The 23,090-nt window shown below is 40.6% G+C and overlaps 1 protein-coding gene across 1 annotated transcript in view; it reads left to right on the forward strand.

Annotated features, from left to right (window-relative positions):
- Positions 1-254: 254 nt before the first annotated feature.
- Positions 255-23,090, forward strand: part of LOC120548244 (contactin-associated protein-like 4) — a 73,516-nt gene continuing 50,680 nt past the window's right edge. The window contains exons 1-2 of the mRNA XM_039784354.1: positions 255-620; positions 20,800-20,910. Coding sequence (XP_039640288.1) covers positions 536-620; positions 20,800-20,910 — 196 coding nt within the window. The 5' untranslated portion in view covers positions 255-535. The remainder of the gene's footprint in view (positions 621-20,799; positions 20,911-23,090) is intronic.

The following is a 23,090-nucleotide window of genomic DNA, read 5'->3' on the forward strand; positions in this document are numbered from 1 at the left end:
TTCCGTAACCAGCTGACCTGAACTGCTGCATTACATGATGACAAACAGCCTGTGAGCAGCAGCCCAGAGCCTAATGGGACACGAGACAACTCTTTCCCAAACATTGTCGGAGCAGAATAGTGTAGCCTGCAGTGGGTTTTCTGCTGAAGGACTTTGCCAGAGCGCAGGGTCTTCCAAGTCCTTTTAATGACTTAAGTACCTTTCACTGGAGCTGTGACAGTAGGGAAAGCTCTCTCTCTCTCTCTCTCTCTCTCTCTCTCTCTCTCTCTCTCCCTGTGTCTCTCTCTCCCTCACTCTCTCCCTTCCCCTCACTCTGCAGAGTGCAGCCGAACAGAAAGTAGCCTCTCGCCTCCTCTGTCATCGCTGTGGAGCCAGGCGGATGTTGCTGAGCACTGCAGACGCAAAAGTGCAAAATTTAGCAGGGATCTGGAAAGTGTGAGAGTGTGAAAGAGAAGTGGAGTAAAGAGGAGAGGCGAGGCAGACTGTCTCCCTCCTTCACCCGGTGGGCTTTTCTGCAGCATCCTTCCACTTCATCATGGATCTCTGGAGTAAAAAAGTCTGGGGAATTATTACGCAGGTCACCCTGATACTTTTCACCTCGCACGGGGCAACAAGAGGAGGTGAGTGCAGTGAGATTTTCATTTTGGGTGACAGTAAAGATCATTTTACATTCATCTCAAATGAAAAAAAAAATGTTTGTTGGAGTTACTGAGATCATACAGGTATTTCCTCCCTCTTTGTAAAAACTTGTTTTTTGGTTGTGCATGTTGTGAATTAACTGCAAATGAGTCTTTCTGAAAGGCATCTGCATTTAGGGATTTCTAAAATGCACATCGATATATTTTTATTGATTTCTTTTCATGCATTTTATGCATATATTTCCATGCACCGCTCTTCAATGGGGCAGTGGGAGTCGGAGTAGAAAGCATGTGGGTGCAGAAGGTGAATGAGAAACACTTTCTTCTCTCTCAGCATATTGAACAGCTGCCCTTGAGCAAGGCACTCAAGCCTCACCCGCTCCAGTGGACAGGCTCTAGAGGTCCATGGTCACACTTTGAAATATGGCTGCATGAATGTCAATCAGGGCATCATTCTTATTAGAGGAGGATTTTGTAATTGAATTATTCATGATTTATTTTTTTCTCAGAGGGTTTGATGCTGATGTTACGGATCAAAATGCATTCAGTGTTGTTTATAGAGAATAAAATGACCAGGAAGAGGAGAAAGACTGTTGTTAAAAGCAAACTTTAGACCAAAACTGTGATTTTTCCTCTTTTTCTCTGTCAACTTGATTTTTGTGGTGGGATATTTCATGAGCCCTCAGGAAGTTTGCTTTTCATGCAGTTCAAAATACTAATAAAATATGATCTCTCCTTTTCCATGTCAAACCATTTCACATTTGTGTCTTATTTCTCTGCATATTAAACTTTACAGAGAATTGGTTGTGATTTGGCACAGCATGGAATACAAGCTGTATGACTCAAATCTGAGTTGTTGCGATTTTGAAAAAAGTAAAGCTGTCTCAAAAAGCCTGGCACATAAAAGCGCAGAACATAATTTCTGATCTATTTGGGATCCTGATCATACACTGTGCTGATGGAAATGTCAACAGAGAGATCATTTTACATACAGTAGGAGCTGTTTGCATGTGCCAAACACTGGCAATATAACAAGTTTGCTAACACAGTCTAATAAAGCGGGTGTCAGAGGGTAAATGTTTATCTGATGTTGTATTAGAATGTATTCTGAGTCAACATGCCTGGGCAAATAAGATTTTTCAAACATTTGAGGAGATCAAATACCATTAAGGGATTCAGTGTGGGCGGAGTGGGGACAGATTGATAAATGGTAAATATTAACACGTCAGGTTTATATTCCCCTTGACAGACAACAGCTGCTGGCATGGGACACTATGACATTATGGGCTCTGAAAGAGTAAAATAAAGGCGATAAAGAGATTTCTTTTCTTTGAAGGAAATGGGTTGGACTCAGCAGAGTGATGTTATCAGAAACCACAACCAAAAGAAAAAGAAAATGTGACTGTCCCTCTCAAATCAATAAGTACAGCTTAAAACCCTTTTTAGCCTTTCTCAGAGAGCAAACATGCAGTACATCATCCACTTTATAATCTCCGATGCCCAGACCTCTCTCCACATTTTATTTGACTTTGTGTTAGTGCTGAGCCAGTGCCACCGGCAAGGTTTAACTCCAGCTATTTGTCAGAGTGAACAAAGGAGGTAAAACCGGCGTGGTAGGGCAGATGTTTCTGTTTCTGCAGCCGGGCACAGAGGCCCTGCTCAGCTCAGCACTGAAGCAGCTGTGGACCTATTTAGGAAAGGTAGTGGGTGGAGTCGCTAGAGAGACCTTTCTGTGACATGATGTTGGAGCTCTCTGATGGCTGACAAGTCTGCCATGAGCAGCCTTGTTTTCTTCACAAAGAAACAAAAGCTCCAACAGAGACCACCACATACCACCAATGCTGCTCTAAATATTTTAGTTTAACAAAAGAAAATGTTTAAAAGTGATAACTCTAGATCCAGAGTTGCATCAAATTAACCCTCTGAGGTCCAAGGGCATTTTTAGATATCTTTTTAAATTCACCTTTTAAGGGTATTTGTATATAATCTGATCCCCATGTGTTTCATATTAAAATGTTCAGAACAAACTCAACTATCTGTAAAGTGAGGGCCAAATTTGTGTCAGAGCAATGTTTAAAGAGATAATAACAGGTAAGTCCCTTTGGGGTGGACTTTGAGCTTTTTCACTTTGTAAACCTATAACGTGCACAAAAAAAGATATATAACACAACCGGCAACAGCCAAAAAAGCATAATATGAGCACTTTAAGAAAATGTTTAAAAATCTGCAAACATGGTGGCGGCTAACAGAGTTGGAATGGAGTTTGCGCAAGCTGCGATTGATGTGGCCACGTATCTTGCAGATAGGGGTTGGGGTCTGCGGTCCAGAGGGTTAGGGGATTAATTTTATTAGGGCCCGAGCGCCAACAGCGGCGAAGGCCCTATTGAAACTGAAGGAATTCTTCCTTTCCTTTCCTTTCCTTTCCTTTCCTTTCCTTTCCTTTCCTTTCTTTTCTTTTCTTTTCTTTTCTTTCCTTACCTTTCTTCCGGCAAATGAATTACCTTTTTGAGGGGCTTAACATACTCAGAAACTCACCAAAATTGGCTGGGTGGCCATTTTGTGTTTCACCATCGAAACAGGAAGTGGCTATAACTTGAGTGTATATTGTCCAATTATTACAGCATTTATCGATGAACGAAGAAGTTGTTGTAACTTTAGTGTACATTGACCACTTTGGCCAAAATTTCTCATGATTGACAAGGGTCCAGGCCTGAAGACATTTATAGGCAAAAATTCACTGTTGGTCATAGCGACCCCCGCTGACAACAGCAAGCCTTATATGACAAATATCATCCGATTTACATGAAACTTGTATAATGTGTGGTTTACATGTGATACTGAGCCGCCCCCAATACTTTAACCACGGCCACGTACTCAGGCCACGCCCTCAGGCCACGCCCCCTTTCATAACATTTGAATTTAAGGTAGAGTCTTGTGTAAGGTGTCATTGAACTCAGCAGAGAGTTCCTTTTTAATTGGTGATGGTTTGACCCGCCCCCCTATGCTTTAGCCACGTCCCCTTTTATAACTAATGACCCATTTCATTTAGACTATTGTGTGAGGTATCATTGAACTCAGCAAAGAGTTCCATTTTATTGGTGACGGTTTGCCCTGCCCCATATGCTTAAGCCACACCCCCTTTAATAACTAATGACACGTTTCTTGTACACTATAGTGTGAGGTATCATTGAACTAAGCAGAGATTTCCGTTTTCATTGGTCATGGCTTGGCCCGCCCCCTATGCTTTAGCCACGCCCCCTTTCACAGCTAATGAACTGTATGACATAGAGTCTTGTGTGAGGTATCATTGAACTCAGCAGGGAGTTCCCTTTTCATTGGTGATGATTCGCAGTGTCTGAGTGCTGCGCAAATGCACGGTCGCAAGCAGCGGCGTCCGCCACTAACCCTAACGCGCGCAGAGGAGCGAGGGCCCGTTCAACACTGCTTGCAGCTTTAATTAAATTTGTGTTTCTTTGTTCTGTGTGCCATCTGACATTACCTGTCACACATTGTGGAATTTGTTTTGTATGCCTGAAGGTGCTTATAAAAAAATTATCACAAAAAAAGAAAGAAAATGTTTCTCTGCAATAGACACAGACTTGCAGAGTGGTAGAGTCAGAGAGCTAAGAGGCCAATTGGATGGGGATGTCTGTAACCTTTTACTACAGTCTAAAGTAGAAACAGTTACTACATCTCATTCATTGAAACCTTTTCCTGCAGATATATGTTGCCAAGCAATACATAACTGAACTGAATGACACAGTTGAGGAAATAATTCTCCTGATTTAATTATAAGCAACTGCTGAACTATGTTGCATCATCATTTTAAGAACATTTCAGCATTAGTTACTTTGGGAAGGTCTCTAAGTTCAATGCCTAAAATAAGATAAATGAACTAAATGGACTGTACTTAAATGCTCGTTGCCAATTTACATTATTCTGTGTTGCTAATCCTTTATTTTGTGATTGGTCAACACAGCTGTCATTTAGGGTGTCACCAACCAAATGGTTATATTTGTCCAAAACCTCCAAGCTCAGGAAATAAATGATGTGGCATAAAAATGCTCTTTAATGAAGTTATGGTTATGGAACAGCAGAGCTGAGCAGCTACTGAGCAAGAAACCCAGCAGAAGCTCTGAGTGGAGCAGGTGGACGGAGGAGAGGTATACTGTGTGTGTACATCTGTGAAGGTAAAATATTTATGTGATAATAGCATGTTTGCACGTCCTCTTCTTCTGTAGTCTTCAAAAGTAATAGTGTACTACTTCTCCAACCACAGTCTTCCTTCTAAATGAGACTACATATGTACAGCCACATACGTAAGCAGTTTGGTGGATGGATCAAACAAAGACAGGACTTTTAAACAGGAGACTGGGGTTCGTGTTCCATTTGATGATAAAAGTAAACAGATGGAACAGATGGAACTACGTCACCTGTATAACTGGAAGTGAAGTAACGTAACAGATGCATTGATTTGAACCAAAACCATAATCTTTTTCTAAACGTAAGTAGTTTTGGTAACCTAAACCTCACCAAACTGCGACCGTTTCACAGCGTTAACGACGTGTTTAAATTGCAACAGTTACGTTCTGCGGTTTAGATTGAGGACGGAAAACGCCCCCGTGGGTTGCATTTCCTGCCACAGCTTGGGTCGCTAGTTAATGAAACGCTAATGTGGGTCGTTTTAGAGGGTAGGAATAAACAACCTATATTGTTTTATGGTTTGGAAGACTTCATACATACTAGCCTTTTGCACATGCTCTTTAAAGGTGCACAGTTTTCCACACAATTGTCCCTAACAAATTATGTGAGCCTTGCAAGTCCAGCTGAAAGCACAAACACGTCTCCTCCAATTATCTGCACAATTCTCACGTAATTCTCAAGTAAGGAGAAGCGCTCCCTACTGCTGACATTTCGAGAGTGCTTTTTATGAGGCAAAGTCTGCTTCTTATTATAAAGAAAATTCACACAAGACTTTAGACACTCAAAAAGGAACGCAAGATAATTTTTATTCTGTCTTTCCAGTGTGGTTGCATAAGTCCTCCATTAGATTGGATCTTCTCTCAGCGGATTTGGAGTCAGTGGAGTGTGTGTTCTAATCGCAGCGTAATGACAGATAATACCGCTGCACTCCTAACCTGTGTGTGCGCGCACATGTATCTGAGTGCTCAGGTTTGTGCATGTTTCTGTGTGAGTGTGTGCATCCTGAGATAAGGAGCGAATAGCCACGTGTGAACATAATGAAAGGAGTGTAATGGAATGCTAAGCAGCACTGTTGCGTGTGTCTGTGCAAATAATGCCTATAGTGTGCTTGTGTGTGCACATGTTGTGTTCAGATAACAAATGACTCACCACTCACAGTCACCAATGGCCAAGTAGAGAGGTTCTCAAGTTAAAACTAATGTGTCAGTTGGTGCTGCATGCAGACAGAGAAGAGGTTGTGTTGAATTCTGTCATGTCAGAGTCAGCTGGTTTGTCCCAGAGATATTTAGAGCTGAACATTTTTGACTGATGATGGACGCTGGGCTGTAGATTCTGGTGGTTTTGGTTTTTCAGCTATAGACTAAATGATGAATGAAATGAATGGTTAGATGTATTGTTTATTATGTTTGCTGCCTATCACAACAATTGGATGGGCAGCTGTCACTGGGAACACATTCTCAATCCCAGCACGTCAAAAAACCACGCTTTATCAGGTGCCTTTTGTGTCATTTTTCGATGCACTTGGTCGGGACTCTTGGCGTCACTTTTTGACGCTCTGGGTTGGGATTGATTTGGCGTTATTTTTTAACGTACAGAGTAAAGCCACTTAGTTAGGGTTAGGAAAAGAATGTGGGTGGCGTTACAAAATGTACGCTTCAGTGACATGCGGGATGTTACGGCCACAACACACAAACACTATTTAAAAGGTGACCATCAACATCTAATAACACCAAACCAGAGGGTAGAAAAAGTAGATCAAAGTTTATTCACAAATTAACTACAATTAATTAAACCAAAACTATGGGAGTCTGGAGATCTGGCCAAAATGAACAAAAGAAGAGAAGAAGCCTAGGCCAACCCATCAAGGGCCGTCGGACCCAGAACTTCCCCCCCTAACCAAAGAGTAGACTAACTAATAACAAAACAAAGCCGCGAAAACCATCCATCCAGGTCGGGGTGGATGGATGGTTCAAACAAACACAGGACTTTCTCCCAGGAGATCACTGTTCTTGTCCCGTATGAAATCAAAAATCAAGTCAACGGTGCCTTATTTGACCTTACTTTTGTTACGTAACATACGCAATTCAAATAAATGAAGTAATTATATATGAAGTATTTAAATGAAATCCCTGTGCGCCAAAACCTGAGATGTCCCACTGTTCTTAACACTGTGGTTTCAACAGTTTTTTTCTACATACGTTTCCAATATACATGGCGGGCCCAGCAGCAAACGACAACATTAACCAGCCCCACAGCGTTCCCAGGCAGGTTGGAGATATAATCCCTCCACCTAGTCGGTCTTCCGAGGCCTCCTCCAGCGGGCGTGCCTGAACACCTCCTAGGGAGCCAGGGCCCTCACCAGACGAACCACCTCAACTGGCCCTTCGGCAAAGGAGCAGCCTCTCGAGCTCCTCACGGATGACTGAGCTTCTCACCCTATCTCTAAGGAGACGCCAGCCACCCTCCTGAGGAAACCCATTTCGCCGCTTGCACCCTGGATCTCGTTCTTTGGTCATGACCCAGCCTTCATGACCATGGGTGTATAGATGTATACATGTATATGTGGCCACTGCATTGTTTACATTACACACCCTACATGTAGCTACATGCTAACATCAGGGAAACCAGTAATCTTGGTTGCAGATGTTATTTGTTATTAAATTTCTGATTACTTTCCTGCTGGAACATGTCCGGTTGTGTATTTTTTGGTTTAGAAGCCTTTATTGGTGATTTTCATGGCAGAAATGGTGCAGACAGAAAATGTCTCCGTGTTGTGTTGCCCATTTCAAACAGAATATCAGCATTTCATATTTCTCATTGTGCTAGATGTCTTGAGAGGAACATACATTTGTAATTATAATCTACTTAGTGTTGTGCATTTCCCTGCAAAGCCCCAGTGTACTGATTCATGGGATGCTTGAATTTGTGACAGTGGAGATGAGAAAAGTGAGAGGAAGCTGAGCAGGAGCCCCCTCTCGTATTTCCTCTTTAGTGTCATTTATGAAAATGTGCGTTCAGAGAGGGGGAGCCATGAATGCGATCTGATCAAGTCAAGGCTACATTTTGGCAGCAGCGACCATCGGGGTAAACCTATAACAATCAGTCAGGAATCTAGATTTATTAACCCAGGGACAAGTCGTTAAGTGATAAAACTGAGGCCTGTAGTCCATGGGCAATTCTAGGATCAGACTTTTAGGGGGGCTCAGCCCCTAATGAAAATGTGACACAGATACAGTGCCTTGCAAAAGTATTAACTACGTTTCTGTTAATGGCAATTGTTTGTCCACAAACTTTCACTTAAGCTCTAAAATTTATTTAAAAATATATTTTTTTATTATTATAATTTTAAGGACGACTGAGAAGAAATTTAGGGTCTAAAATCGCCCATGCTGCAGTCTATTCACCTGAGTTTGTGACCCATTGATCTTTGCTGAAGGCCAGTCCCACTACACTGGAGCTCTGGCTCCCTAAACACACACTCATTCATCACATGGCCCTGTCATCAGCTCTGATGACTTGAAGTTGGTCCACAGTGCTGTCAGACTCTGCTAAGGTCACACTGCTTTGTCACTCTGCATAGCAGCGGGTCCTGGTTTGGACTGAATAAAAGCAACTAGGGGTGCAACGGATCACAAAACTCACGGTTCGGATCGGCTCACGGTTTTGTGTCACTGATCGGATACATTTTTGGATCAGCACAAAAAAGGGGGGAATTTAAATGATTTATTAAAGATGTAACAACAATAACTTCTTTCACCGGTAAATTGCTGTTAAATGACAAAAACATATGAGGAATGGTTATTTTACAATAACTTTAAACAAGGTTTAACGTTACCAGTTTCAAGTTAACGCAACATTCACATCTGTTTTTCCGACAACAGCAGTGACTAGTGCTAGGCTCATAGTTTTAGCGACAGAGTGTTATACATCCCAGTGTTAGAATCCTCTACAGTGATATACAGTCACAATTTTACACCATTTAGCAGTCAGCATTTTAACCTTGTTTAATCCAGCTACTAGCTAACGGTAACATTAGGCTAACATCAACGTTACCTGCTGCCAAGTGTACCGTTAGTGTTGACTAGCGTGACATGCAGCGATGCTTCTGTTGCCTCTAACGTCTGTTTCGTAGCATCCCAGAGCAGCGCAGACATTTAAGTGGCACCGAAATCCGTGTTGAGAGAGAGAGATTTATCAGCCTACGTTAAGCAATAGCGACAGTAAAAAGGTATTTCACACTATTATTATGGTTAAACTTTGCAACTGATCCGCGGTTCACATGCATTCCGAACCGTGAGTGTTGATCTGTACGGACCATGGATCAACTGTGGTCCGTTACACCACTAAAAGCAACACTGGCTTTAGGTGCAGAAGTGAGTAGTAATTTTTTTTTTTTTTTTTTGTGCTGCACAATATGAGGAAAGTATCAAATTGCCATTGTTTTGACTGATATTGCAATTGCGATATGATACACGATATTGGAGGAAATTATCATGTTTGTATCATTAATCTCCTTTTCTTTGAAAAATATTAAAATGAAAAATTTTAAATAATTATAGTGTGATTATTGCGAGGATCTGTACTGTACCAAACAAAGATTTTTTTCTTTAGTCTGTAGGATACAGACTAAAGGCTGGGACGTCTCTGCAGCACCACAATACTGAATTCAGAATGGTTTGAAATATATTTTGCCTTTAACAAATATTGCGATTTGGATATTGCACTAGTCCATATTGTGATAGTCAATATCCATGACGTTCCACTTCCGGGATTGCTCCGTTGCCGCCAGAAATTCTGTCGGATGACACCCTTTCTGGCTGGATTTCCGCTACCTTCCGCTTTCTTTGTGTTGGAATTATAAACTCTGGTGGATTTCTGAGGACTGTGGTTAACTGCTCCTCCGATCTCTGCAGGGTAAATCCAGACAGCTAGCTAGACTATCTGTCCAATCGGAGTTTTCTGTTGCACGACTAAAACAACTTTTGAACGTACACATGTTCCACCAAAACAAGTTCCTTTTGCGGCAGCACCGTGGCTCTGTCCGGCGCTTAGCACCGCCCATGACGACTGTGATTGGTTTAAAGAAATGGCAATAAACCAGAGCACATTTTTCTCCCATCCCGGAATGCTGTATGGACTAGCCAGACCCTCCTCCGCAGCTCTGTCGAGGTAGGTCTGGCAAAGCGAGACTAATATTGCGACTAACAGAGCCAATATGGTATATATTATTTGGGAGATACCAGAATCTACTTCTGAGGAGGAGTCCTGGGCATAATATAACAAAACATATACATACTTTCTCCATATTCCTTTAGAATGTAAGCTGCCATCTGTTTCCTCTTACACTCCAGGCTGCCCACAAGGAATAATTACATCAAATGCAGTGTCTTGGTTAATATGAGTGCTATTGGTATTAGAGACTGCGGCTGACATTGAACACCCCAGGACAAAGCTGAGTCAAAGCCAAAACTTTAAGATGCAAGAGAGATGATGTATCTTGCGAGCAATTTAATGACTCAGTTAATGAGATGGAAGAGATGGCACAGAATGAGAAAAGCACTCCTGCAGTTCCTCCAGTATTTCTGAAACACTCACCTCCATTTTATGGCACAGGTCAGGGTGAGTTACAGAACAGCAGCCCTGCAGCTAGCAGGGATTCAATGACAAAATCTACAAGTCACAGAGAAAGCCACAGAGAAAACTCTTACCTGCTGACTCCCCAAGAGACTGATGATATTGGTGTATTTTGTTTATTTATATATTCATCACGACTCATATTTCAATTGTTTTTTATTGTGATTCTCATCCTTCTCTGCATCATGCAAACTAAGTGCACGTAGGAGAGAACACCAGAATATTGCTTGTAATGAGCATAAGATTTGTCAAAGCTAATGCACTCACTCAGATGATTAAGCATCAAAGGTTCCCCTCTCATATTGCAATTTTGAAAAATGTATCTGTCGATCTATCTAACAATGATGACGAACCATACTCCGTTACACAGTCTGACTTTCTGGGTTGAGTTGTACAGTAGAACCTAATTTAGTTCAAGTTAAATGTGCTGAAAATGCTGAAAGGCTTTTTCAACAACTTTATACTCTAATACATCTTCATAAACTGTACTGCGCTTCATAACTATTTCAAGAAAAGGGTCTGTGCCACCTTCATTGCATCCATGTCAATTTCTCACTGCTTCACAGAGGGAACAAAATGGTAAGCTGAGCTCAAACAAACAATAGCACAAACTTCACCCTGAAGAATGCATCATATATATATATATATAAAATACAGTAATTAAGATATCAAGCTTTTTCATCATTTGTAATCAATATTCAACACATTCTCACTCCCATCACGTCAAAAAATCTGGTGCTTTTGGCGTTTGTTAGTGACGCAAAAAGTCTCTTTTAGTGTCATATTTAGACGTGCTTGGTCAGGACTCTTAGCGTCAGAACGGGACAGTTTTTTTTCTTTTCAGGTTTAGGAAAAGATCGTGGGTGGGGTTACAAACTGTGTGTTTCAGTGACACGCGGGACAAGAACGGGACACAAACCCCAGTCTCCTGGGTGAAAGTCCTGTGTTGTTTGACCCATCTAATAGCCCCACCTGCCTTCTTATGCAGATTTTCTGTCTTTCATACTACTTTCTACCTTTGTCGCTCTTAATACTACGTCATCTTACAGCACCGCGGTCGAGCTGCTGCTACGCCCGGTGCGTTCCATCCAGACGCTAAAGGCTGATTTTTGCGTCAGCATCTGATGCTATGAGAGCCACTGACCAAGCATCAGTATTTGAATAGTTGAATAGTTGAATAGTTGAGTGACAACGTATTGCAGTATTATTATAAACTCTGTTTCATTGCAAACAGACACTTTCAGGGTTTATACTAGTCATACAATACTTTATATTGGTTGGATATCAGTGAAGCAGATTTACATTTTTAAGAAAATGTTCCCATATTGGCGCAGGGGACCCTGGACTTCGAAATAGAACAACTCTGGGTGTGAATTAGAGCCAGCATGGTGACGTTTAGGAATCTTTCCTTCACAGAGAAAGTCTGGGTTCAGTCCCCCGTGTCAGCGGGCCTCTTCTGAAATGTGTTTGTGTGTGACACTGAACGCCTGCCAACTCCAGAAGTGCTGATCAGTAGCATAGTCTGCACACTGATCTACCTGTGAATTACTGCTTCAGGAATCAATAGTGTAACACAGGAGAAGGAGATGTTGATTATCAGTGCAGAACTTATCAACAGGCGATTGTGTTTTAGCATTTCCTCGGGGCAGGGCCTGTAACACGAAGCCATAATGAAGTGTGACTGCAGCACCAGTGAAATGAGGCGCCCATGTGTCGCTGACCTGCACCACACACACACACACACACACACACACACACACACACACACACACAGCTGTCTTTGATGTTTATGTATAATTTAGGTACTGCAGTGCCGGTAAAAGCTAAATGAGTGCACATTCAGTGGTGTAGTCTATGTGATACACAGGTATACGCAGTATACCCACTAAGAAAGCTCCAGGATTTATATATACCCACTTAAAAATGCCCAATGACCCACAACAACATACTTTCCATTATATTTTTGATATGTATTTTGAATTGTCATCGTTTTTTTTTCTTCACTAAATAAAGGTATTTCCACCGTAAATTTGTGCATAAAAGTGTATCCGAATACAGGAAATGAAGTTGTTGATGCTCAAAACTTCCCTGGGGGAGGACACCCAGACCCCCCACTATGATATGCCCCCCCCCCAAAGGCAGATTCTGGCCAATATACAGTACAGTATACCCACTACAATACATTTGACTACGCCACTGAACAGACTCCATGTGTACAGAAGTGCTGTGCTCATGGTACTGCGGTTTTCACTTGAACATTGTGTAGAAGTTCTTCTGTTGATGCAATGCAGTGTTGCAGTGTTTTTGAAATGTTTTTGCCTCCGTGTGCCTGTTCAACTCGCTGTCTCAGTTTTTTCTTCTTCTTAATGATGGGGGTGAACATTGTTCTTTCCTGTGTTTTTGGCAAAATGTAAGAGCCTGAAGACTTGTTCTTGTCTTTGCCCAAATGACTAAAAGTAAAAAGTGTATGAAATGAGAGAAAGTCACCTGCTGTGACAAAAACTGTTCTTGTTCATATCATTAACTGGTAGCTACCAGCTATTTTGAAGACAAATGAAGTTGGATTCAGTGTTTTCATGATATATATATTTTTTTATGAATATTGAATAGTTACTAACAATAAAGCTCTTCCACCATACCTCTAATGATTTGATTGTTTTGTTCCTTTTTATTCTAACACCACTCCACTGGAAACATCTTAAACTGCTTTGTTCAAGGGCACATGTGTCAGTAGTATTGTTCCCGCCAGGTCAGCGATTAAAGTCTGTAACTTTCTCTTCACAAGCTAGATTCTCTAACCTTTCCAACACTGCTGCCGTGGGAGATTCAGTTTTCTGTCTGCATAGATGAGATGAAAGTTAAACTTGGCGAATTGAGAGTAAAAAGGATCTGCAGCAGCGCGGCGCTCTTCTGATAATCAAAGTAGAAGAAACTGTAAAGTATGTGTTGATGTCAGAAAACAGCAGGAAAAAAAGTGTTTCTGAAGCAACTGCACATATAATATAGAGTAAATGGTTTCACGAAAAGCTTACATTTAAGTGCTGCTTCAAAAGAGGAGAGGAAGTGAAGTTCTGCTGAAGTGAGCACTGGCATGCTGCAACAAACTTAGTGAATCTATAAACTAAGGTGGTTGAACAGAAATTATGCTTCCCAAGGTGCTGCTTGTTTTTTTCAATGCCCTTGTCCTAAATTAGATGTGAGCGAGGCAGTGAGTACACTTAGGACATGCATCAGTAAACACAAGAGCAGCACCAACAGGAAAGACTTGTAACTTCGCTGTTGCTTACAATTTCCTATATGGAGTGCACACAGCCTGAAAATTCTCCAGTGGATTTTTAATCTGTGTGGCACATATCAAGAGGGACATAATGAGTTTTTGTTTTTTTTACTCCTGCTCTTTGGCTTCTTTGTGTGGTATCTGAGTGTATAATGTATTTTGTGTGTATTTGTAACCAGAGAAAGGAACATTTCTAAAATCTGCAAATAGTTTGTTTAATGTTCTTGATGCACTTTTGTAAAATCATTTAGTTTTGGCTTAACAGTTTATTTTCAACTTTTTGCAAGCAAGGAGCACGTTATGTATGTTTCCAAAAGGGTTTGGTTAGGGTTAGGGTTTGGTTAGGGTTAGGGTTCCCATAGTCGGTATCCACGATGTTCAAGTGCCCTGCCGGAAATTCCGCCAGGTGGCTTTCAATTTCGTTCGGATGTCCGGCACCTTCAGCTTTCTTTGTGTTGGCATTCTAAACTCTGGTGGATTTCTGAGGACTATGGTTAACTGCTCCTCAAATCTCTGCAGGGTAAATCCAGACAGCTAGCTAGACTATCTGTCCAATCGGAGTTTTCTGTTGCACGACTAAAACATCTTTTGAACGTACACATGTTCCACCAAAACAAGCTCCTTCCCGAGGCTATTTTGCAGAGGCACCGTTGCTCCGTGCGGCAATTAGCGCCGCCCAAGACGATTGTGATTGGTTTAAAAAAATGCAGATAAACCAGAACATGTTTTTCTCCCATCCCGGAATGCTGTGTGGACTAGCCAGACCCTCCTCTGCAGCGCTGTGAAGGAAGGTCTGGCAATGCGAGACTAAGGTTCCCATAATGCAATCCAACACCACATTCAGCCTAAAAAGTGGATACACTGATGCATGATTTAACCAAACAACAACACTTATTTAGTGTGACATACACAAAATGTATGATCACATTTTACTTCACAAAAAGTCCTTTATGAGGTGCTTCTGCAGTGGATCAGTCTGCAAGTGTTTGTGATGTGTGTCCGCACCTTGCACTGTATATTTTACACAAACAGTATATTGAGCTACTGACTGACATTTTCTGACTGGATAAGCTTCAGAAGGCTATAGAGTCACAAAAAACACTAGCCTGCCAGTTGTGTTTATGACTGTCAGATGGAGGGCTGGAAACGTATTTCAGCCTCCAGGGCGAGGATATGCTGATCCTCACAGCTCACTAGCTGTTTGACGGACAGGCTCTGCTCCAAAAAGAGAGGAATGTTGGGAGGAAGTCAGACAGGTCAGAGCAGAGCAGAAAACATAAGACCAATCTGATGAAGTACAGCCCCACAAATCACACCATGTCAAATAAATTCCCTATCCTCTTCAGCCAACAAAATCCTCAGTCAAAATGGTGCACAAACAATTTAGCTTTTCTCTTGATCTATTATTAAATAAATAATTAGTACTCACATCTCAACTTGATACACTGCTACCACTCTATTTATCCAAAAAATAATAATAATTCAACTTAACATATAACATCACAGCACAACATCAACATATTCTTCTGTGATTAGTCCTAAGGAGTGGGAGGAAAAATCCACTTAATTATTTCAGTTCTTTTTTCACACATGGCAGTGCTTACTCAGCTTGCATGGTCTTAATTAAAGATAATTATAAGATGTATTAGCCTATTAATATTATTATTTCTAACAATACATGACTGCAATATCTGGAAATTCTCCAGTATCTTTCTCTGAGCACAGGAGGAGGGCTTCCAGGCACTCAGAATGTCACTCTAGATAATACATGACATCTAAATACCAAAAATTTAAAATTTAAATGTACATTTCATGCACTATTTATGCTGCTCTCTCACTGTCTTTCTCATTTTACCCTTATATTACATTTAAACTTTAATGAGTGCATCATGTGGCAGGGAAAAGGCATGCATTTTATTACTGTATACATTACTTATTTTATACTTACTTAATATTGAAAAGCAGCCTTAGAAAAAGTCCCTTATTCAAATTCTTGGAACAAATATACCAATTTAATTGGAAGGAAAAGCAGCCTTGGCTCTTCTGACACTGTGGATTGAGGTTGTGCGGGTAACGTTTGAAAAAAGCTCATTTATTTGGAGGATTATGGTTCATGTTTGAGGGCCTTAATGTGATTACTGCGCTCAGAGATGCATGGCTTAATGGCAACATCATTCTGAGAGATGCACACCGAGCAGCACTGAACAATGAGTGTCCAGGACCCTTAAAGAGCTGTGAACCTGTAAATCTCCTGATCACTGTTATTGAAGTGGAGAACGATGCTCATCAGCTTGATTTAATCATGAATGTTGTGGGTACTGTGCTATTTCAGCAATGTGGCAAAGTGGATGTTATGGATGGAGAGAGAGGTGGATGTGAAGATACCAGGTGAAGCTCAATCTGCTGAATAAAAAATGATTAAACACGTGTCATGAAGTGCAGGGTACTACGAGCTGTGAGAGGTTTACAGTGCTCTCAAACCCACAGAGCTTTGAATGTAAGAACTGACAAGGTGGGACAGACTAATGATTCACAATATCTCTGTTTAGGCCAAGGGCTATGGAGCAAACACTTCTTTAGCAGCCGGAACACTCAGTCCTCTGTGTGTGCCTCTGAAATCCGTCTTCAGACTGTAAATGTGAAGGTTGCGCTTCAAAATATCTCAAGTAAGAGAAACAATAGTCTCGCATTGCCAGACCTTCCTCCACAGCACTTCGGAAGAGGGTCTGGCTAGTCCACACAGCATTTCGGGATGGGAGAAAAATGGTTTTTTGGCATTTCTTTAAACCAATCACAATCCACTTTGCTAAGTGCCAAACTCAATGACGGTGCCTCTGCAAAATAGGAACTTGTTTTGGTGGAACATGTGTACATTCAAAGGTTGTTTTAGACGTGCAACAGAAAACTCAGATTGGAAAGATAGTCTAGCTAGCTGTCTGGATTTAACATTTCTGTTTCTGCTTCACTTATATAAACCGCATACTTACGAAGACATCAATTAATGATCCAAAAAATTACAGTACACTAATTTCAAATACATTCCTCAGTTAAGTACAAGTAGGTTCATTAGAGTATTTCACCCCCCTAGGTCTTCCATGAAGTTCACACAAAACCCCGAAGCTTTTCAGTACTGGGCGAACATTGGGAGAGTTAGCGTAGAGTAGCATTATCAGCTGAATAGCTTAGCGCAGGGGCTAATGGATCCACATTTGTATCTCGTAAGTTACCCCACTAATAATGCCCGAAATGATACCAAACTTCTACCCTAGTACAAATAGGTTATGCACTCATAAAACAATGGATTGGAAAGTTTGTAAGTACACCAGAAGTTTATGTAACAAATAACAATGTAACAATGTAAAAAAAAATAACACTTGCCTGCTGGCCTCTGTTGTTGTTGCTGCTAATAGACGAGTGCTTAGGGCTGTCTACAAATTACAACACCGAAAAGAGATGCAACAAAAATATTTTTTAATTTAACTTTTTTTTTTAAGTAAGTGCTGTAGTATAACTAGCAGGAGACAAGTAATAATAGAGATAAGTTTGGAGACATTACCTTATTTAATCATTAAATTAATAAATATTTTTGTATTTTGTAGATGTCCCTAAGCACTTGTCTTACTGCGGTAGAAGCAGCAACAGCAGAGAGCAGAAGCCAGCAGGCAAGTGTTATTTACATAAACTTCTGGTGTACTTACAAACTTTTCAATCCATCGTTTTATGAGTGCATAACCTATTTGTACTAGTGTAGAAGTTGGTATCATTTCGGGCATTATTAGTGGGGTAACTTATGAGATACAAACCTGGATCCATTAGCCCCAGCGCTAAGCTATTCAGCTGATAACGCTACTCTATGCTAACTCTCCCAATGTTTGACCCAGGTGAAAAAAGCTTCTGGGGGGGTGTTTGGCTCGAGGTCATGGCGCAAAGGACCCTAGGGTGAAATTACTCTGAACCATCACTTTAAGTATGCTCATATCACTCTAAAAGCTGCCACCTGTCAGAGATTAGAGAAGGCTTTGTTTGGGTCCATTAATCTTTTTCTCCCACACATCCACTGACCGACACTGACACTGACTCTACTACCATCCACATCTCATCTCTTTTTTGCAATATAATTGATGTTTAATTTGAGTGCATTATCTCTCTCTTTATTTGCGGTTCATCACAAAACAAATGTTGGTTCATTGGTGTTTTGAGTTTACTGGAACAAATTATGTAAATTTCAAAAAATATACTGTATGTTCAAACATTTTCAAGCTCTCACGCTGTTTACTTTAATAAGCGATGTGAGAATATGAAACTTTGGTCATGTTTACATGAAGAGATCGTACCTCTGTTATGTGTGCCCAGTTCATTCGGTCCTTACTTAAGTAGTCTTGCATTCAGTGTCTATAAGAGCTCATTTGATATAACATTAAAGGCTAAATATACAATTCAACAGCCAAAGAATGGGAGATGAATAAAAACCTGGATGTTTAGAGGCTGATAAATATGGATCAGATGGCACCTCATAAGAAAGAATTGTGCAAAACAGTTGTCATAGGCACAGAGACTCAGGACTTAAATTGATCAATTGAAATCGAGCACACACCTCAAATTCAAACTCAAAATCAGATGTTTCTCTGGAGAAACCTTTCAAGTATTGACTTGGCATTCATGGATTTTTATTATCATATATTCTCTTTAGTATCCTGAGTTGCTGCAAAGTGTGCTTTTGCACAGAGTTCACATATGTTGACTTGGAGCTTTCAGAGCTGGATATTAAAGGCAACACTACAGACTCCAACTGCATTACATGTTTATTTTACTGATTTTGCAAATTTCAGCACGATACATACGTATATATTTCTCATGTCTAGGGCTGTGTATAGTTCAAAAATGTTCAATCCCGATACCGGTACCAATACCAATACCGTGACTTTGATAATGGTTCCTTATCAATTTTTCAATACCAATTTTATAAAACAAAAAGAAATTTCAACATTACGGCATAAATCTTTTTATGTATTTTTCAGCTCTTACCGGAGCCACATCTCTGTGCGTAACATAGAGTTTTCTTTGCATGTCTCTTACGACGTGTAACGCTAAACAGCCAATCACAAACATTATTAGATCTTGGTAGAAGCATGCTGCATGCGTATTGGCTCACTGACGCTTATGAGATTTACTCCTTAGGTATTGATATTGGGTATTGAATGACGGGGCATTTTTCGATTCTCGATACTAAAGAGGCAATTCGGTCTGTGCCTAAAAAGTATTGAATTCGGTACCCAGCCCTACTCATATCCTTACAACAAGTTTAGTTTTATTTGGCTGCTCGCTATTTTTATACTTGCCGTGCCACTTGGCTACTTTTGCTTATGATTCACTTCTGTACTTTTCCACAGCTTCAAAGACATTAGGGTTGTCCATGCCGTGTACACTTTCAAATACCAGCAAATAGGGGTGTGACAAGACACCCAGCTCAGAGACCGTTGAGACCTAATGTTTTGTACTTGAATTTGTCATTGTACAGTAGACAGAAATAAAGCTTTTTTTACTATTGTTTCACATTGATTATGTTCTAAAGCACAAATACATTACCATCAACCACTCAACAGTTGATTTTTGTGAAGAGAGATGCTCTTTTCTCCTCTTCTGCATTTTATTAATGGCAGCAATAAACAAAGAAGTAGGCTACTCTAGTATCGATTTATGATGCATTATATATTATTATATATTTAATGTATTATAGGACGAAGGGAGAACATTTCTCTTTGTTTAATATCATTAAAAGTAAAGCTATGTTTTGCTGTCCGCTTCTCAATTAATTTTAACAGAGAAAGAGAGTGGCCTGCGCGAGACAGCGCCACAGTGAACTGCACGCTGCGGACGCGTGTGTCTCGGCCAAGAGAGAGAGAGAGGGAGAGGGAGAGGGAGAGAGAGAGAGAGAGAGAGGTAGAGAGAGAGAGAGAGTGGCGGTACTAACACTTTTTACCTTGACGAGAAATCTCGTCACGTTTAATCAAGCGAAATCTCGTCACACCTCTATCATACAAATATTTCTTAGTTAAACAACAAATAGGTATGAGATATTTTTAATCCTTCATACATTTCTGAATGAATAAAGATTAAACTCATGATCATCCTAATGTTTACGTGAATGGCTAAGGTATTGTAACAGATTATGTAGCATCGTGCAAACAACACAACAATGAAGACCAGAAGCCAGATAATTAAAGTCCCATGAAAGAGAGACCAAAGTCAAACCTTCTGTGTAAGTTCTCTTAACAGACAGGAATCCAATATCAAAGCAGTGAGGCCAAGTCTGATTAAATCGCGACTAAAAAAGGGAAAGACAGCTCAAGATCCTTCATTAATATAATCTCTCCAGGAGATATCTCTGTTCTCGGAGATATTTGCCTCCCAGAGACAGAGGAAACATCCATTAACACAGGCTGAAGGCTCCACCAGAAGTTTGCAGTGCCGTGTATTGCAAGAAAAATTCAACTCATTTAACATCAATGTTCATAAATGAAACTAAACTACAAGCATGAGCTGACCATAAAACTTTTATTGTTTAAACTTGTATATAAATTTAAAATGTAATACATACAAAATGAGACAAAAAAGGAATGTGTTGTGTGTGTTCATGTACTGTGTCAGGAGCAAGGGTTAAAGTGTATGCACTCATGTCTATAAGTTAGTTAAAAAGCAGATAAATGTGTGTTTTGTTACACGCAGCATTACCAGTCTCATAAAATCTATATATGGTATAAAAATGTATAATTAATGCATCTGCTCTGTCAGGCAGTTAGGACACAATTCATTATTTATCCAGTTGGGTCTCATTATAGTCAAAACACAGTTTACACAAGGCTGATATCAGGCCTAATAAATGGTGATTAGGCACCACAAATCTTAGACGTTCACTTGGCATTCTTATTGTGAGACCACTGAGGTGTCAAGGAAGGACCACAGCGGCCAGTGGTCAGCGGTTTCTTGTTTCCTGTATATTCTTTCACGATTTTAAACCGTCTGTTCCTTCTGTTCTGTGTTTCACAGAAGTGTGTCACAGTCCGCTGGTATCCAATCTACTGCCATCGTCCTTCAGAAGCTCCTCACAGTTGTCGGGCAGCCACGGGCCGGGCTTTGCTAAGCTGAACCGGAGAGAAGGTGAGTAACGGTAACTATTGTAAACCATCATCGTGGGTGGCTGATGTTTTTTGGTTAATAAATATATGTGGTTAGTAGGGGCGTTGAAATGAATCACCTGGACGATACTGCATCCATTGCAGTGACAGACCATAATCGATTATAGCCTACTGATGTTGCTTGTTGATTTTCCTGTTGCTGCTTTTTGTCTGTTGTCTGCTGTGTTTAGACTCCGCTACATTCAGGATGTGTCTTTTTAAAGAGCAGTTACAATAAAAAGGGGATTTCATATATGTCTGACTGCTTGAATTTGTCGATGAAAACCATGTGTAGTAATATATAATAATATTTAGGAGGTGATGCATCGTGATATTGATTCGAACTGACAGGATAATCGTAATCGAATTGAATCGTGAGACCAGTGAAGATTCACACCCCTAGTGGTTAGCATGTTCACTGTGGTGGGGGACTCTCTTCATACTGTTGGACTGAGAAATGTTGATCAGTTTGTTTGGTTTCAAGTCAGACCAAAATCCACCAGGGGAAGTCTACTCGCGTGGTGTGGCCAAAAGCAGAAGGGGAGAGGAAATAGCGAGGGTAGGATTGTAAACACAAACTGCAGGTTAGCAAGGCTTTGTTATTTTATTATTATTATTTTGCCATGCTGTTATAAAACAAAAATATATAAACAAACAATATTTCCTGTATGAGAGCTCCAATGTGTCTGCTGGATGTGTCCGGTACAGGTGGTTAGCCATTAGCAGGCAATAATCCAAATGAATTAATTCTTTTCTGTTGCATAACTTACAGATGGTCTTTTCCAGCTTTACCTTCATATTTATGGAATATAGATGCACACTTCACTGGGGCAGACTGAAGTTGTGCACATGCATAAAACACACCTCAGTGGTAGTGTTGTTTTAATAGAATATAGCCTACTGAAGTTGAGGTTTTTCTAGATTAAGGTAAATTAACGATTAGTAGGCCATTATAATATTGGAGGTTACTGTTCATAAGAAACATCAGGCGTTACCTCAGGCCTGTCACATGTCCGCTCGGCCACAGTGTGATCTTTTAACTGTTCCATCTCTCCCTCAGCTATACTCCCCATATCCACATATAAAATTTAGCAGTTTATCATTAATAAATTATCGCTGCAATCTTGTCCCCTTTTCTTCTCAGTCTTTTTTTCATTTATTTTTTACCGTCAGTGTTTTCACCGGTTGGGCAGATAAAATAAGCTGTGAAAGGAAGCTCCCCTCTGTTTCTGTTCAGATGTGTTGCAGCAGCACTGCTCACCTAATGATTCACTTCACTGCAGGACACACAGCACACGACATCAAAGACAAGGCTCAGTTGGATTCATACAAACTGACGGACGCCTCATTGGGTGAATGATGGACAAAGAGACAGACATATAAAGGCCAAAACAGAAGAGTGGTCTTTGCCTCCTTTCTGCTCTGTTTTCATGTACTTGCAGGTGTAAATCACACACTTTGCTAAAGGTTGGCTTTTGTCACCAGAAGACACAAAAGTGCTGATACAGGGGCTTTGAGAAAACACCTCTGTTTTGACGTTTTCTTTTAGAAAAATGTTGGCTGACATACACTCCAGAGACGAGAATGCGACAGAAGCGCTATGATTTCTTTGTCTTCGAGGATCTGAATGATTTTCACCACCTGGGAGACTGCAGGAAGCACAGCCTGCGGGTTGCTGTTTCCTTGGTGTGTTTGATGGCAAATGCTGTGAGAAAAAAAAAAAACATGCTGTGTTCCTTCACTTCAGTCACCCTGCTCTGTCTGTTCTCCGTTTGATCTGCGTTAACAAGGATCTGATGCTTCTCAAGGAAGATCAGATGCTTCTGAATGGCAAAACATAAGTTAGTTTACCTGCACGGAAGAAAAAGAGGGAAGCAAAGAGACGCAGAAGTAATGACACAAGACGGAAACTGAAAGGAAGGAACAGTGAATTTAAAAAAATCTTGCACAAAGAAACTCAAGATGCTGGAAAATGAAAAGTGCACAATTTATAATCTGCCAGCATCATTTAAACATTAGTCTATATCCACATTTCATTTCGGCCGGATCTTCGTTACCTTCCGCTTCCTTTGTGTTGTCATTTTAAACTCTGTTCGATTTCTGAGGACTATGGTTAACTGCTCCTCAGATCTCTGCAGGGTAAATCCAGACAGCTAGCTAGAC

This window comes from Perca fluviatilis, chromosome 19 (genome assembly GCF_010015445.1).
Source record: "Perca fluviatilis chromosome 19, GENO_Pfluv_1.0, whole genome shotgun sequence".
Taxonomy (NCBI): Eukaryota; Metazoa; Chordata; class Actinopteri; order Perciformes; family Percidae; genus Perca; species Perca fluviatilis.